This window comes from Haliotis asinina, chromosome 11 (assembly GCF_037392515.1).
Source record: "Haliotis asinina isolate JCU_RB_2024 chromosome 11, JCU_Hal_asi_v2, whole genome shotgun sequence".
Taxonomy (NCBI): domain Eukaryota; kingdom Metazoa; phylum Mollusca; class Gastropoda; order Lepetellida; family Haliotidae; genus Haliotis; species Haliotis asinina.
In genome coordinates, this window is record NC_090290.1 from 44358123 (window position 1) to 44372129 (window position 14007).

Here is a 14007-nt window from a genome sequence, read left to right on the forward strand (position 1 = left end):
CTTGTACGAACGGAGGGAATCGATCCCAGACCCAGGGTGTGACGGACAAACAGCTGACCATCCCACTATCCGTTCGTCCTAAATTAAGACTTGTGCATGGTTTTCAGTAAAACCAGAACCAGAAATTCTGACTCGTCCTTTCGGTGCAAACTGGTTCGTTCCCCATTGAGGCTTTATTCTTCCAGTCTTTTTGCCGACGTGTCTAAAAGTTCACTCACTCACTCACTTAATCTGAAGCCACTGACTTTGCAGCTTACCTTGACCTTCTCCGGATCCACGGGCTTGAATCTCGGATTGTCCCCGATTATGGCCCTTGGTCTGTATTCCTCTCTAGTATTTCACCTAATAGAAGGCTTTAGCTTTCGTGTAATTTAGGATGTCATTTAAGTTGACACACTTGCAGGTGCGGATGGAGGGGTAGCCTAATGGTTAGAGCTTCCGCTCATCACGCTGAAAACCTGAGCACAGTGTGTGAAGCCCGTTTCTGGAATTCTCCGCTAAGATATTGCTGAAATATTGCTACAAGCGGCGTAAAATCATACTCACTCATTCACTTGTTGCAGGTGCGACTGGCGGAGATTCTGAGGGATATCTACTTCGTGGCTAGTATTATCTCCCTTGCCTTCCTCATCCTCACACTCTTCATCTTCTCCTACTTCAAGTAAGTACCTCGGTCATGTAGGGCTGGGGCGTATCTTACGTCACAATCTCACTGCTAATTTATAATCACAACAATCTCTACTGAAAGCTGAGCAAAGGTTCATAGTGTCATTGCCACGTGTGGTCAAGTAGTAAATCTTTGCTTCCTGAAACAAGCTAATGTTCCTCGTACTTTACATCGCCCCACTGTCCGTGAAGATCCAGGCTTGACTTGTTCTTCAGCTGCCCATGCTTGTCGTAAGAGGCGACTAACGGGATCAGGTGGTCAGGCTTCCTGACTTGGTTGACACATGTCATCGGTTCCCAGTTGGGCAGATCGATGCACATGCTGTTGATCACAGGATTGTCTGGTCCAGACTCGATTATTTACAGACCGCCGTCATGCAGTTGGAAATATTGCTGAGTGCGACGTAAAACTAAACTCACTCACTCACTCTAAACTTTCTGTAATGTAACTGTACTCAGCAAGCAAATAAATCTCCACTGACAAAAATGGTAGTACATCTTTTGTTAAATAGCAGCGTAAGGGGCAAACATATCTTCTCACATTAAATCAAAACCATAATCTCTCTCTGGAGAAGGTAGCTTTCAGCTGTATTCAATGTATTATTGTTATTTTGCAGGTCTCTACAGTGTAGTCGCATCTCAATCCACAAGAATCTCGTCATGTCTTTCATATTCCGATTTATCCTCATCATTGTCATGATGGAGCCTTACATTTCCAAGAGGGACACGTCATACAGGGATTTCGTAAGTGTTTTTTTTTGCTCCATAGAAAGTTCAAGATGGCGGGTCAAGGGACATAACTTACACGCTGTGTCCCAGCGTTCCTAACTGCATGACAAAACCTCGTTCTGGGGAACTGAGTACCTCCGCCGCTTATAGCAATGTGACACACGTTTCAGGAGAATAGGCATTTAGGCCGATTATTGCAATAAGAAAAAATGAAAATTGGTACTTACGTCGCTTATAGCAAAAATATGGCAAAAAAACTCATTTTGGGGTGAAACATATTTACGATGCTTATAGCAAAAACAAAACCCCGGTTTTAGAAACTATTTAATAATACCACTATATATGAGAAAACATGGTTATGCAAAAACGCAATTTTGCCATTTAAAACAATATGACAAAACCTCGCTAGGTAAAAATAACTATCTGCGTCCATAGCAATATTTGATGAATTATCCATTTCACTGCAAGATTCGAAACATTCATGCACTCATCATCATTTAAAAAGTTCCACATCACGTCATTTAATTAATATTACTTTTTAACAAAGATATTTCAACTAACATCTTGACAAAATAGTTTTATTTGGTCTTTAGTCTGAGCGAGATAGCTCTGACCAGTAAAGACATTTTGCCTTGCATGTCTAATATACAATTTGGATAGAACTGTTGTAGGACTACTGGCCCTTGTATTTCCAGCTGAAAAAATACATCTAAAACACACACCTTCAGATTAAGATTTTTTGCTAAAAACGAAAAAAACTAACTTTTTTCAAACTTTACTGCTTCAGAGTTAAAGGAAATTCCTTCTGGTGAAGGATGTGATTTTTACATTTTTATTTACACAATACAATCTATCTAGAGTTGGGGAAATGTCAACAGTGTGTGAGCGCAGTATCGATGTCGCTTGGTGCTGTTGCAGTTGATCGCGTTACCGTCGTCCCTGGAAATCACATGGTAATCGGAAGTCAACATCATTGTCATCCCCTCGATACGTTTTTGAAATAATTCAATATGGTTTTTTTTCACCCGTTAAAATCTAAATCTTGTCAAACCAATTTGAAAAACTGGAGCTTACTTGGAGCAGATAGTGTGAAAATATCCAATTCTTCCGTTACAAATCGCAGTCAGATAAGGGAAAGCAGTCCCTGGCGAAGTGTGAATAACTGACGAAAAAACCCCACGAAAACGTCTAGATAAAATCTCATGCCAGAAAAAAAGCGTTCAACACGTACCAATGTTTATATAAACGTAAAAAAACATCACACGAAGACAGAACCCAGTTTGAAACAACCAAAACATTCGCGCTTTCTCTCAAACATGTGTTCAGCTCTGTACGTGAGTTATCAGGGAGGGGATGTAGTAATTAGTACCTCATAACTTTCACAAGAACGTACTGAAGCGATGTGTAGTCCGAAGAACTAGGTTTGATTCCCGACATGGGAGTTTGTTTGTTTGTTTGTTTGTTTGTTTGTGCATTGCTAAATCGGCGTTATGCCTCATCCACATGCGTTGTTTTCATAAAGTGGAGTGATACAGAACTCGAATGATACGTACAGTTACACTTTGCGTCATGGTGAGTGAGTTCAGTTTTACACTGCACACAGCTGTATTCCAGCTATATGGCGGCGGTCTGTAAATAATCGAGTCTGGACATTTGGGAACTGATGACACGTTTCAACAAAGTGAGCGAGTCTGACCTCCTGGTCCCGTTAGTCGCCTCTTACGACAAGCAAGTGTTACTAACGGCCAATATTCCAACTCGGACTTTCACGGGTCCTTTGTTTTGTATAGGGCGGTGGGGAACCCAGCGGTCAGAGCGATCGATCTTCACGCCAGGTTCGATTCCCCGCAAATGTGTAATGTGTAAAACCCAGTTTTGGTGTCCCCCGGCGTGATGAAGTTGGAACATTGCTAAAAGCGGTGTAACATGACACTCACTTATAGACATGGTTTCACGGAATGTTAACCATGCGTGAACAGTGGTGGTTCACTATGTTACGGACTATCTAGGATTAACAGTAGGATTTTACGTGGGGTGTTTTTGCTATTATACACATGTTTCATCATTGCACTGTTGCACGATATGTAATTGTTGGATGTTATAATTATACATTTTTGTATATCACATTGATATATTGTATATTACAATATTACAGGCGACCGTAGCACTACAACTGTCGCAAACTGTCTGTATTAAAGTACGGGAGTAAGGATCGCCTTGGTGCTACTATCACATTGTGGATTCGGTGACTGGATAAGGCAGAGGTTCAGTGTATTCGACTCCGTGCACTGTCACACGATATGTTACTGAATGTTACAGTTTTACGTGAATACATCTTGAGTGTTACACACGTTGCAGGACTGGCTCTGTAAGACGCTTACCGCATTGAGAAAATACACCATCGTGTCCAACTTCTTTTGGATGTTTGTGGAGGGCTTGTTTCTGCACAACAGGCTGGCTGTGTCCGTCTTCAGCACGGAGGCCCCCTTTACGCTGTTCTACGTCATAGGATGGGGTGAGTAATAGAACTGGGTGTCCGTCTTCAGCACGGAGGACCCCTTTACGCTTTTCTACGTCATAGGATGGGGTGAGTAATAGAACTAGATGTCCGTCTTGGACCCCTTTACGCTTTTCTACGTCAAAGGCCGGATTGACTAATGCAACTGGGTGTCCGTCTCCAACACGGAGGTCACCTTTACGCTTTTATACGTCAAAGGCCGGGATGACTTATGCAACTAGGTAAGCTGCGCAGCTCTCACGTAATCGAACTTATCGCAGTGGCTTCGATAGTTTATACAGCATTATTATACACGACCTATACAACGTTTGTGTATAAGGCGTAGGTAAAAGATATAAACACTATGTATACAGAAATTTATATGGTTGACACAATGTATGCAAGACAAAGCGGAAGTATATAAGAGCTATATAAAATATGTATATGGCACAAAGGCAATATATTATTTTTGTATGAGACATATATGTAGATCCATGATATACGTGTGCCCGTTTTCCATGTACAGGTATTCCAGGTGTGATCACTCTGCTGTGGGCGTTGTTGATGCACTTCTACAACCAGGACAGCTGTTGGGACAACCACAACCAGTCCACGCTCATCTTCATCATCTACGCCCCGATCTTAGTGACCCTTGTAGTGAGTATAGACCATCACGCCCCTATCTTAGTGACCCTTGTAGTGAGTATAGACCATAACACCCCTATCTTAGTGACCCTTGTAGTGAGTATAGACCATCACGCCCCTATCTTAGTGACCCTTGTAATACGTTTTTCTCCATCTACACCCTATCCTATTGACACAGTTGTAAGTGCTCGCCATCTACGCCCATCTCCCAGTGATCTTGTATGAAGAACATGTCATCTACGCCCCTGTTCTAGTTACCTTTGTTGTAAGTACAGACCACCTATGCCCCTTGTAGTAAGTACACACATCTACGCCCCTATTCTAGAGACCTTGTTGTAATTACAGACCATCTACACCCTTTTCTAATGACCCTTGAAGTCAGCACCGATTGTTTACGTCCCAATTCTAGTGACCCTGTTGAAAGTGATGACAACATACGCACCTCTTCCATTGGTCCTGTAGTAAGTACTTACCTTCTGCGACCCTATTCTATCGATCCTTGAGTAAGTACTTACGCCCCTGTTAGAAGTACTGACTATGTACGCCCCTATTCCAGTAACACTTGAAGTAAGTACACACCATGTACGTCACTATTCTAGCGACCCTTGTAGTGCGTAAAACCATCTACGCCCCTATTCGATTTACCCAGGAACTAAGCAGTGACCATCTACGCCCCTATTCGCCCTACCCAGGAACTAAGTAGTGACCATCTACGCCCCTACTCGCCCTACCCAGGAACTAAGTAGTGACCATCTACGCCCCTACTCGCCCTACCCAGGAACTAAGTAGTGACCATCTACGCCCCTATTCGATCTACCCAGGAACTAAGTAGTGACCATCTACGCCCCTATTCGATCTACCCAGGAACTAAGTAGTGACCATCTACGCGCCTATTCGCCCTACCCAGGAACTAAGTAGTGACCATCTACGCCCCTATTCGCCCTACCCAGGAACTAAGTAGTGACCATCTACGCCCCTATTCGATCTACCCAGGAACTAAGTAGGGACCATCTACGCGCCTATTCGCCCTACCCAGGAACTAAGTAGTGACCATCTACGCCCCTATTCGATCTACCCAGGAACTAAGTAGTGACCATCTACGCCCCTATTCGATCTACCCAGGAACTAAGTAGTGACCATCTACGCCCCTATTCGCCCTACCCAGGAACTAAGTAGGGACCATCTACGCGCCTATTCGCCCTACCCAGGAACTAAGTAGTGACCATCTACGCCCCTATTCGCCCTACCCAGGAAATAAGTAGTGACCATCTACGCCCCTATTCGATCTACCCAGGAACTAAGTAGGGACCATCTACGCCCCAATTCGATCTACCCAGGAACTAAGTAGTGACCATCTACGCCCTTACACGAGAGACCCTTTGACCACCTTCCCTTTCGTCCCACGCCCCAGTACTTCGCATACCGTAGAGATGTCACATTCTCCACTATTGGAGTGACCCCCATCGCGTCTTGGCCTCCATTACCGCGGGATGACTACAAGTCTCCAGTCTGATTTCTGGACTGGTTATAACGGGTCATTCCATTAATCTTGGTGCGCTGTCTACTTCCTGTTACTGTGGCCAATTAAAGGGAAAGAGTCAAGTCTCCGGCTGTATAGATTTTATTGTACAGGGAGATTAGAGCGCGAGATGTGATGAAGACTGCATGCCACGTTTGTGATTTGTGCTGTTATTGGAGACAGAAGAGCAAAGCTATGCGTTTGGGCAGAAACCAGTACCCAGTCCCTTAGTCTCTCTCGCAGTCCGTGAACCAAATTATTTTCCCTACAGCCCACCATACTGCTAGAGCCTTAAATGAAGTCTAGATTCCCGCGGCTTCAAGGTTTCCCATCTGGCTGGGGTTCTCTTTCAATTAAAGGGTTTATTTGTTACTATCAAAATGTTATATATTCAGAGACTAAGGGTTAGTTTACCTCTCACAAAACAAGCATAACCAACGTGTGTTTAATGCTTCAGTAGCTTTCGATGCTGTCGGCGGATGAAGGCGTAAAAAAGTAAATGCTCAATAGAACAACAAAGGCGTTTTTCGAAAAAAAAATCGAATGTCATAAACGTACGCGTTCATGTATGCTTAAAAACTTGGCAAAAATCCCGAGTTGTTTCTTTTGTTGTTCAGTATATAATTTATGTATTTCTGTCAATGAGTGGCGTTTTGCTGTGTGAGTGAGGGCATTGGGGTGTGTGATAATCATGAGCCTCACTGCAGTATCCCTCTCGCCCCGTTATATGCAATCGAGATATGACTAAATATCTTTCTCGATGTCCGTTTTCGCCGCTTCAGCAATATTCCAGCCTCATCGCTTACTTAAAACACAGTCAGGGAATCCGATATCCACACACATTAAGCACCCGACCAAATACATACGATCGATACTACGAGAAACTAGCGATATTCTAACCCAGCTTCTATCGAGATACAGCCAAACCAGTGGGCGATACAATGAGCATGATACAAGCGCATATAAATGCCATCTGTACAAGCACCTGCTACAGACGTAACGTTAAGCAGATCTGGCCTTGAATACAATTGTTCACAGTAATGTTTACTGTGTCCTCTCCTGGTCGTCGTCAACCCATACTCGCCACAAAACGCGACTATGCTTCTCGTAAGAGACGACTGACGGGATCGACTGGTCAGACTCGCTGATTTGGTTGACACGTCATCAGTTCCCGGTTGCGTATATCGATGGTCATGTTGTTGATCACCGCGTTTTCTGGTCCAGACTCGATTATTTACACACCGCCGCCTTATAGCTGGAATATTGCCGAGTGCGGCATAAAACTAAACTCACTCACCCTGATCGTCATTGCAGGTTCTTTCTTTCTTTCAGATTAACTGTGCGTTCCTCGTCAATATCATCCGTATTCTCATCACGAAGCTCCGGGCTAACAACACGATAGAAACTGTTAGGATACGGTAAGGACACCTCTCTCAAATCAACTGGACCCCCTCATTACTTCTTCCCATGTTTAAGTCGCTTATAATACTAAGTTTCTATGGTGATTGAGTAAGTATTGCTGCAATATCACTGCGGGGTCACCAAAAATAGCCTTCACAAATTGTACCCATGTGGGAAATCGAACCCGGGTCTTCGCACGCCCAAACCACACGGCTACTTCCCCGGCCCTATGACTGAGTATGTAATATGTATATCGAGGTGAGTACCTCACGCACGCTCCCATGCACTACCCGGTAACAACCAGTAGCCAGTATCAACCATTTGCCTTACACGTGTAAAACCATACGAACAAAGCTTATGCTACTCAAACATAACATACTCAAGGATAACAATTATTACATCACTAGAGCTAATCAGGAATCCATGGATTAATAATAGTAATACAGAAGAATTGATGGACCCGATTCTTTCATATTACTGTGGATCATTCCATAACGCAGTAGGGATAGTAATATGAAAGAATCGGGTGGCCGTTACTTTTTTTAGAGAAGTATAAATTGAGAACGGGTCAATGTTGTGTTCTTTACTTTTTTTAGAGAAGTATAAATTGAGAACGGGTCAATGTTGTGTTCTTTACTTTTTTAGAGAGGTATAAATTGAGAACGGGTCATTGTTGTGTTCTTTACTTTTTTAGAGAAGTATGAATTGAGAACGGGTCAATATTGTTTTCCCTTTCCCCACTCCTGAACACTGTTGCTCAAATTCCTGGAACTGTTTCCCAAGAAACATTTGGTCAAACCGCGCTTTCATATTCCTTTATTGCCACATCTGAAGTCATTGTAAGAATTGCTTGGAATTGAAAAGCCTTGTCAGCTGCTACTCACGCCTGTTTTCAACGTACATATTTTTTGTTTAATTTCAGAAAAGCAATTAAGGCGACTGCTGTGCTTCTTCCTCTGCTTGGAATCATTAATATTTTATTTCTGCTGAAACCAGAGGAAAACGGGTCCCTCACTAAAGCGTATCGTGTTATAAATGCCGTTCTACCAGCTTGTCAGGTAAGAGTTACTCCCCTTACTTTGTCCTGGTTGCCTGCAGAAATGTGTGAGTGAATGAGTTTAATTTCACGCCGCTTTTAGCTATGTCACCGCAGCATTAATGCAGGGAGCACCAGAAATGGGCTTCACACATTGTACGAGCGAACGCTTGAACCACTGGGCAACCCCCATCGCCCCGATAAGGATCCGTTCATAAATTGATGAACCCCCCAACACACACACACACACACACACACACGCGCGCACGCGCGCACGCGCGCACGCACACACATGCACGCACACACACACACACACACACACACACACACGAGTGACACTCTTTTCCTACCCCCACCCCCTTCCTTGCAAAGGATTAATAAACCATAACAATTTCATTTCCGCCAACAATAATTGAATTTTATGAAAAAATGTACATGACACGACTAATTGGATGTTTTCTCTTACAGGGTATTTTTATATCTCTACTCTACTGCTTCATGAATAGTGAGGTGAGTGTCTGAATATATTGGTTTTTTCCATGTCGATATTACCACCTTCCATAGATAAGCCTGCCATTATAATGATCATGAACAACTATTTAAAGGGTTGTAACGATGCATCGAACGATCGATGGATTGTAGCTGGTGAGTCTCCGATAGCACTTTATCGGTAATAGAAGAAAGAACTATCGATGCATCGGAAGTACATGTGACTATCGACAGACTAGTCTTTCGTTGTCAGTTAATGATAGGCATTGAGACTGCTCGTTTTCATTGCGTATAAACTATAATTCATTTGGGAAATGACTTCAAAGGGCACAATTCAATTTGAACATTAAACATCAAGCTTTGACTTTGTGACCCCATATGAAATACGAGGCCTTTTTACGACTGCGTCCGTAGTATGGTGGTTTCTAGAATCCGCCAGGAGTGCGGAAGGTTGCGGGTTCGATCCCCGGCCGGGGAATATCAAAGGACGTTAATATATAGTACTTGTTGGTCCCTGCCTGGCACTCGAGATTAATGGGCAAAACAAGTACCGGTCGGCTCCGAGTCAGTATAATGTGTCTGAGAAGGGTACTCATACTTAACTGCATGATATCTCAGTGAGCTAGCACTATAAAACCAGCTTAAGTCTGGGCTAGCACAAGCAGCCACACACCCATGCACGTCATCATATGAGCGAAATAATCTTAAGTACGACGTTGAAACCTCATTTCACCTCACCTCCCCTCACCTGGCCTTTTGGTTTGACGAGCTATTAATTTATACTTTTTACTGCACTACCTTTAGCGTTGATTTAGTCTGTTTTGTTCGTTTGTTGTTTCGCTAGTGTTAAAGCTATGACGGTGGTCAGAATCTAGCTTGAACCAGAGTAGCCAGTGATTATATTGTAAGCAGTGACTATCGCCCTCGGGGTAACATTACGCCCTAGTCCACCAGGCTATTGTGTCTGACCACACTGTCAACTTGTTTTGGTTTGGGTTTTTTTGGTTTTTTGTTTGTTTGTTTGTTTGGGTTTTTGTTGTTGTTTTTTTTTTGTTTTTTTTTGTTTTTTGTTTTGTTTTGTTAGGGTTTGGGGGGTTTTGTTTTGTTTTGTTTTTGTTTTTTGTTGGTTTTTTGTTTGTTTGTTGCTTTTTTTGGGGTGTGTGTTTTGTTTTGTTTTTGTTTTGTTACGATCAGCATAGGCATGTTACGAAAGCGCTAAGATATATCGTAAGTGCCATGCATTAACAGTAACTTACGACTATCTTAGCAATAAGAGAGCTTCAAAATCTAGGCCCTGTTGTCCAGTTTGAACCCTGATTCCACATAATGGACTCTGGTGGAATATCACAAGTGGCTTAATAGCAGTTACTAAGGACAGGTGACCGGGACCTCGGCTTCTTATTGTTATGTAATAACGACAATAGCCTTTCAATATTCAGCTGATATCTCTGCTGATAGCATGTCATTTAGTACGAGCCGCAGGATTCGGGGAACATAAACAAACGTCGAGGGTACATGAGCCCTTGTATCGTCAGTTAAAACGCTGGCTTGGAAAGAACTTGCTCATAACAATACTATATTCCGTCTTTCAGGTTCGTGGCGTGATAAAGAAGAAATGGTACCGTTTCCGATTGAGCCGCTCGATGAATGCGCGCGCACGTCGACGCAACTCCCGGACATCGTCGTTCTTCCTGTCCCAAAGTGAGGTAGTGTTCATGGTGTCCTTCAGGAATAAAAAGATCTGGAACAAGCGCGCCCCCCCTGCACGTGATTACACGATCACAGAGGCTGACAACAGCATGCGATGCACGTGTTTGTGTGACGAGTGTGACTGCTCTGATTGCTCGAAAAAGCACCAGTTTGACTAATGACAAACCCAGGCTTCTATTAACTCTCTGTTGCTTTGTGTAGATTGTGTAGATTCATACCCTCTCTGGACTCCATATTGGACTCATCCTCTTTCTCTCTTCCCATCATGCTTGTGGACCGGCCGCTGTAAGGATGGTCATGTGTGTAGCTGGCGGGAGTATGTCTTATATTTTATATGTTTTGTGCTGACTTTTGTGTTTTCGGCTGAACAGTATTTTAATAAACTTGTTTTGGCTGTGAATATATGAATATGCCTGTCTTTGCCCACTCGGACTTCACTTAAATTGTGTATGTTTAGTACTTTCAACATTTGTATCCCGTTCTTAAAAATCGATATATCGTGAACCCAAGGGCATATTTCATAAACATATGTATCTTGAAGTGTAATAATGAAGCTCTGTTGCCCTTTTTAAAAAAAAACTCTGGCGTTACTAAAAATGTACTGCTTATGAACAAAAATGTACAGATAGTGAGAAACGTATTCGCTACAAGGAGTTGCTTCCCCAAGTCCACTAAGATACCCCTTAACCACCACACACCACACACGCATCATCCCCCACACCCGACTCGCACCTTAATCCACCTTTTGTTCTAACCAGCTAAACCTTCCAGGGGATTGGGTAGGTAGCCTAGTACTCAAAGCGTTCGCTCGTCGAAAATGCGGGTTCGATTCCCTATTCCCTATAAAACATATTTCTGTTGTTCTGTTGATATTGCTAGATTATTGCTTAAGCGGCGTAAAACTAAACTCACTCACTAACCCTTGACACATTCCGGAGATTAAAGTTCACTTTGAAGTAGCTGCACCATTTACACCTTCACCAATCACCTTACTCTCACAACTAACCATGTGGACATTACTTTCAAGGTATTTAACGCACGCTTATGGTGGATAAAATACAAGGATTCGTTTCTCAAAGCGATCTTAGCGCTAAGGTGATCGTTACTCCCATACTTTACCTTTGGCCCACGATCGCAGTAACGCTGAAAACGTGCTGGAAAGTGTTCCATGCGTTGTAGGGTTATTATTCGCCGTATACACGTATCACTGAACACAATACAGAAAAAATAGTTGAATTGTGCAAGTTCAAGATTCAGTTCCAGGAAGAGAGGGGATCATAATGAGACAATGAGCAGATCCAGATATTCGAAGCTCTCTTAGCGCTAAGATATTCGTAAATGGCATACATTAATATTAACTTACGACTATCTCAGCGCTAAGAGAGTTTCGAAAATCTAGCGCCTGTGGGTAGCGTTCGTGTTAGCGCCAACACTGAGTAAGATTACGTAATCTTAGCAGTATCCCAGCAATATCTTAGCTCTAAGACTGTCCCAGATAAACCGTTAAATGTTGTAATCGCAAAACTAAGAATTATTATTTTAGAATTATTATTAAATTATTATTTTAAATTATTTTAGAATGGGCCTTGGAACGACTGCTTTGTACATTTGCTGGTTTCCTGGTTTCCTCGCTTCCTGGTTTCCTCGCTTCCTGGTTTCCTCGCTTCCTGGTTTCCTCGCTTCCTAGCTTTTTTCCCCATGCTTTCGTATATTCAGTCTCCTATTGTTCCAGTATATTCTGGAACAAAATAAATAAAGGGATCGTGAATATTTGGGGAGTATTTCAAAAGGGTGACTACACAATATTATTAAAATATCCAAACAACAATATTCACGATCCCTATGTACATATCTTCGGTATATATTCATCCTCGGAGGTATATGTCTCCATACCTACAGAGGCACTATGTTTGTAGTGTTATGATTCTGGACCAGTTTAGCACAACACTGCAAATTACATCAGTCTCATTACTCTTACCAGGGAGAGACAATTATGTGCGACGTTTTAGATAGGAGCATGGAGGGTATGACGTCACATCCGGTGCTATTGTGTGGTACAGGTTGTGTAACCTGACAGAATCGCGATGTTATTCCCTGGTTAAGCGGGGATGGGATCATTCTTCTCCCAGTGGTCGTGAAGCATGGATACACCATGTACGTTTTCATATGGCCTTACAAAAATATATCGTGGATAGCTTTTTCTAAATTAACAGTTTATATTTTCACTTTACAAAATGTTTACGAGGAGATATGTCCGATATATTTTCTATATGCACTTTACATTTGATGAGAATTCGATATGACATCGTGGAGAGATACAATTACTCCTCCTAAAGTAGCACTTATTTAGTAGCGTCGTTTTAGTTATTAAGTGTTTAAATATTTACATGTAAAAATTGGTCATAATGTATGTCGAAAATATGAATATAATTGGTAAAACTCCAGATTTAAAATTGTTCTCTTGGTGATAATCTTTGTCATAACGCTTAACAAATGAAGAAATGTACGTTGAAACTTGCTGTACAAAGGGACAGTTGGGTAGCATAGTAGTTAAAGCGTTCGCTCGTCACGCCAAAGTCCAGGGTTCGATTCCCCACATGGGTACAATATGTGAAGCCCATTTCCGGCGTCTCCCGTCGCGATATTGCTGGAATTTTGCTAAAAACAAAAACCAGACTCACCCACTCGTACAGAAAAGACGATGAAGTAGACCAGATGGTGAAGTTTGTTCACGTCATGCAAAGTGTGGAAATTCTCTGGAACCCTTCTCAATCACATTCCTTGATTTCTATGTGAAAGTAACGTCGAATCACGCGTGGACACTGGTATTGACAAATGTGTACAAATGTGACGAGAACTCCCGTTCTGGCCTATACATGGTTTGGTAGCCTCGTTTGTTCTCACCAACCAACATACAACCATAATAATTGATGAAATAAAAAGAGAATGAAACCGAGGTATATAGATTCTCTATGATTAACGTGTCATTCAGCATGCAAAGGATATTTCATATTTATCGCGTGCACTTATTATCTCTCAAGGCTGCTCTTCACCCCTCGTCACCGTAGTTGCATGCGCATTTTGATTCCAAAGCAAACTGAAAATTGTATCTGCATGATAAACCTCAAACACATTTGGCCACACCTGTCAAATTTCGCCTACTTTCAAAGTCTGTTTTACTGTTATCTGTTTCCAGTGGTTAAAGCATTCGTTTGTTACTGGGTTCGATTCCCAACATGGGTACAATGTGTGAAGCCCATTTCTGGTGTCACTTGCTGTGATATTGCTGGAATATTGCTAAAAGCAGGATAAATC

At 42.4% G+C, this 14007-nt stretch overlaps 1 protein-coding gene across 2 annotated transcripts in view; it reads left to right on the forward strand.

Moving 5' to 3' along the window:
• Positions 1 to 14007, forward strand: part of LOC137256015 (corticotropin-releasing factor receptor 2-like) — a 90299-nt gene that overhangs the window by 71645 nt on the left and 4647 nt on the right. The window contains exons 6-13 of one of the 2 annotated variants that reach the window (XM_067793670.1): positions 564 to 661; positions 1284 to 1410; positions 3754 to 3910; positions 4419 to 4549; positions 7389 to 7474; positions 8380 to 8515; positions 8962 to 9003; positions 10575 to 10688. In XM_067793670.1, coding sequence (XP_067649771.1) covers positions 564 to 661; positions 1284 to 1410; positions 3754 to 3910; positions 4419 to 4549; positions 7389 to 7474; positions 8380 to 8515; positions 8962 to 9003; positions 10575 to 10688 — 891 coding nt within the window. Of the gene's footprint in view, positions 1 to 563; positions 662 to 1283; positions 1411 to 3753; positions 3911 to 4418; positions 4550 to 7388; positions 7475 to 8379; positions 8516 to 8961; positions 9004 to 10574; positions 11093 to 14007 lie in introns of those variants that run through there. The other variant, XM_067793669.1, reaches the window with a different exon arrangement.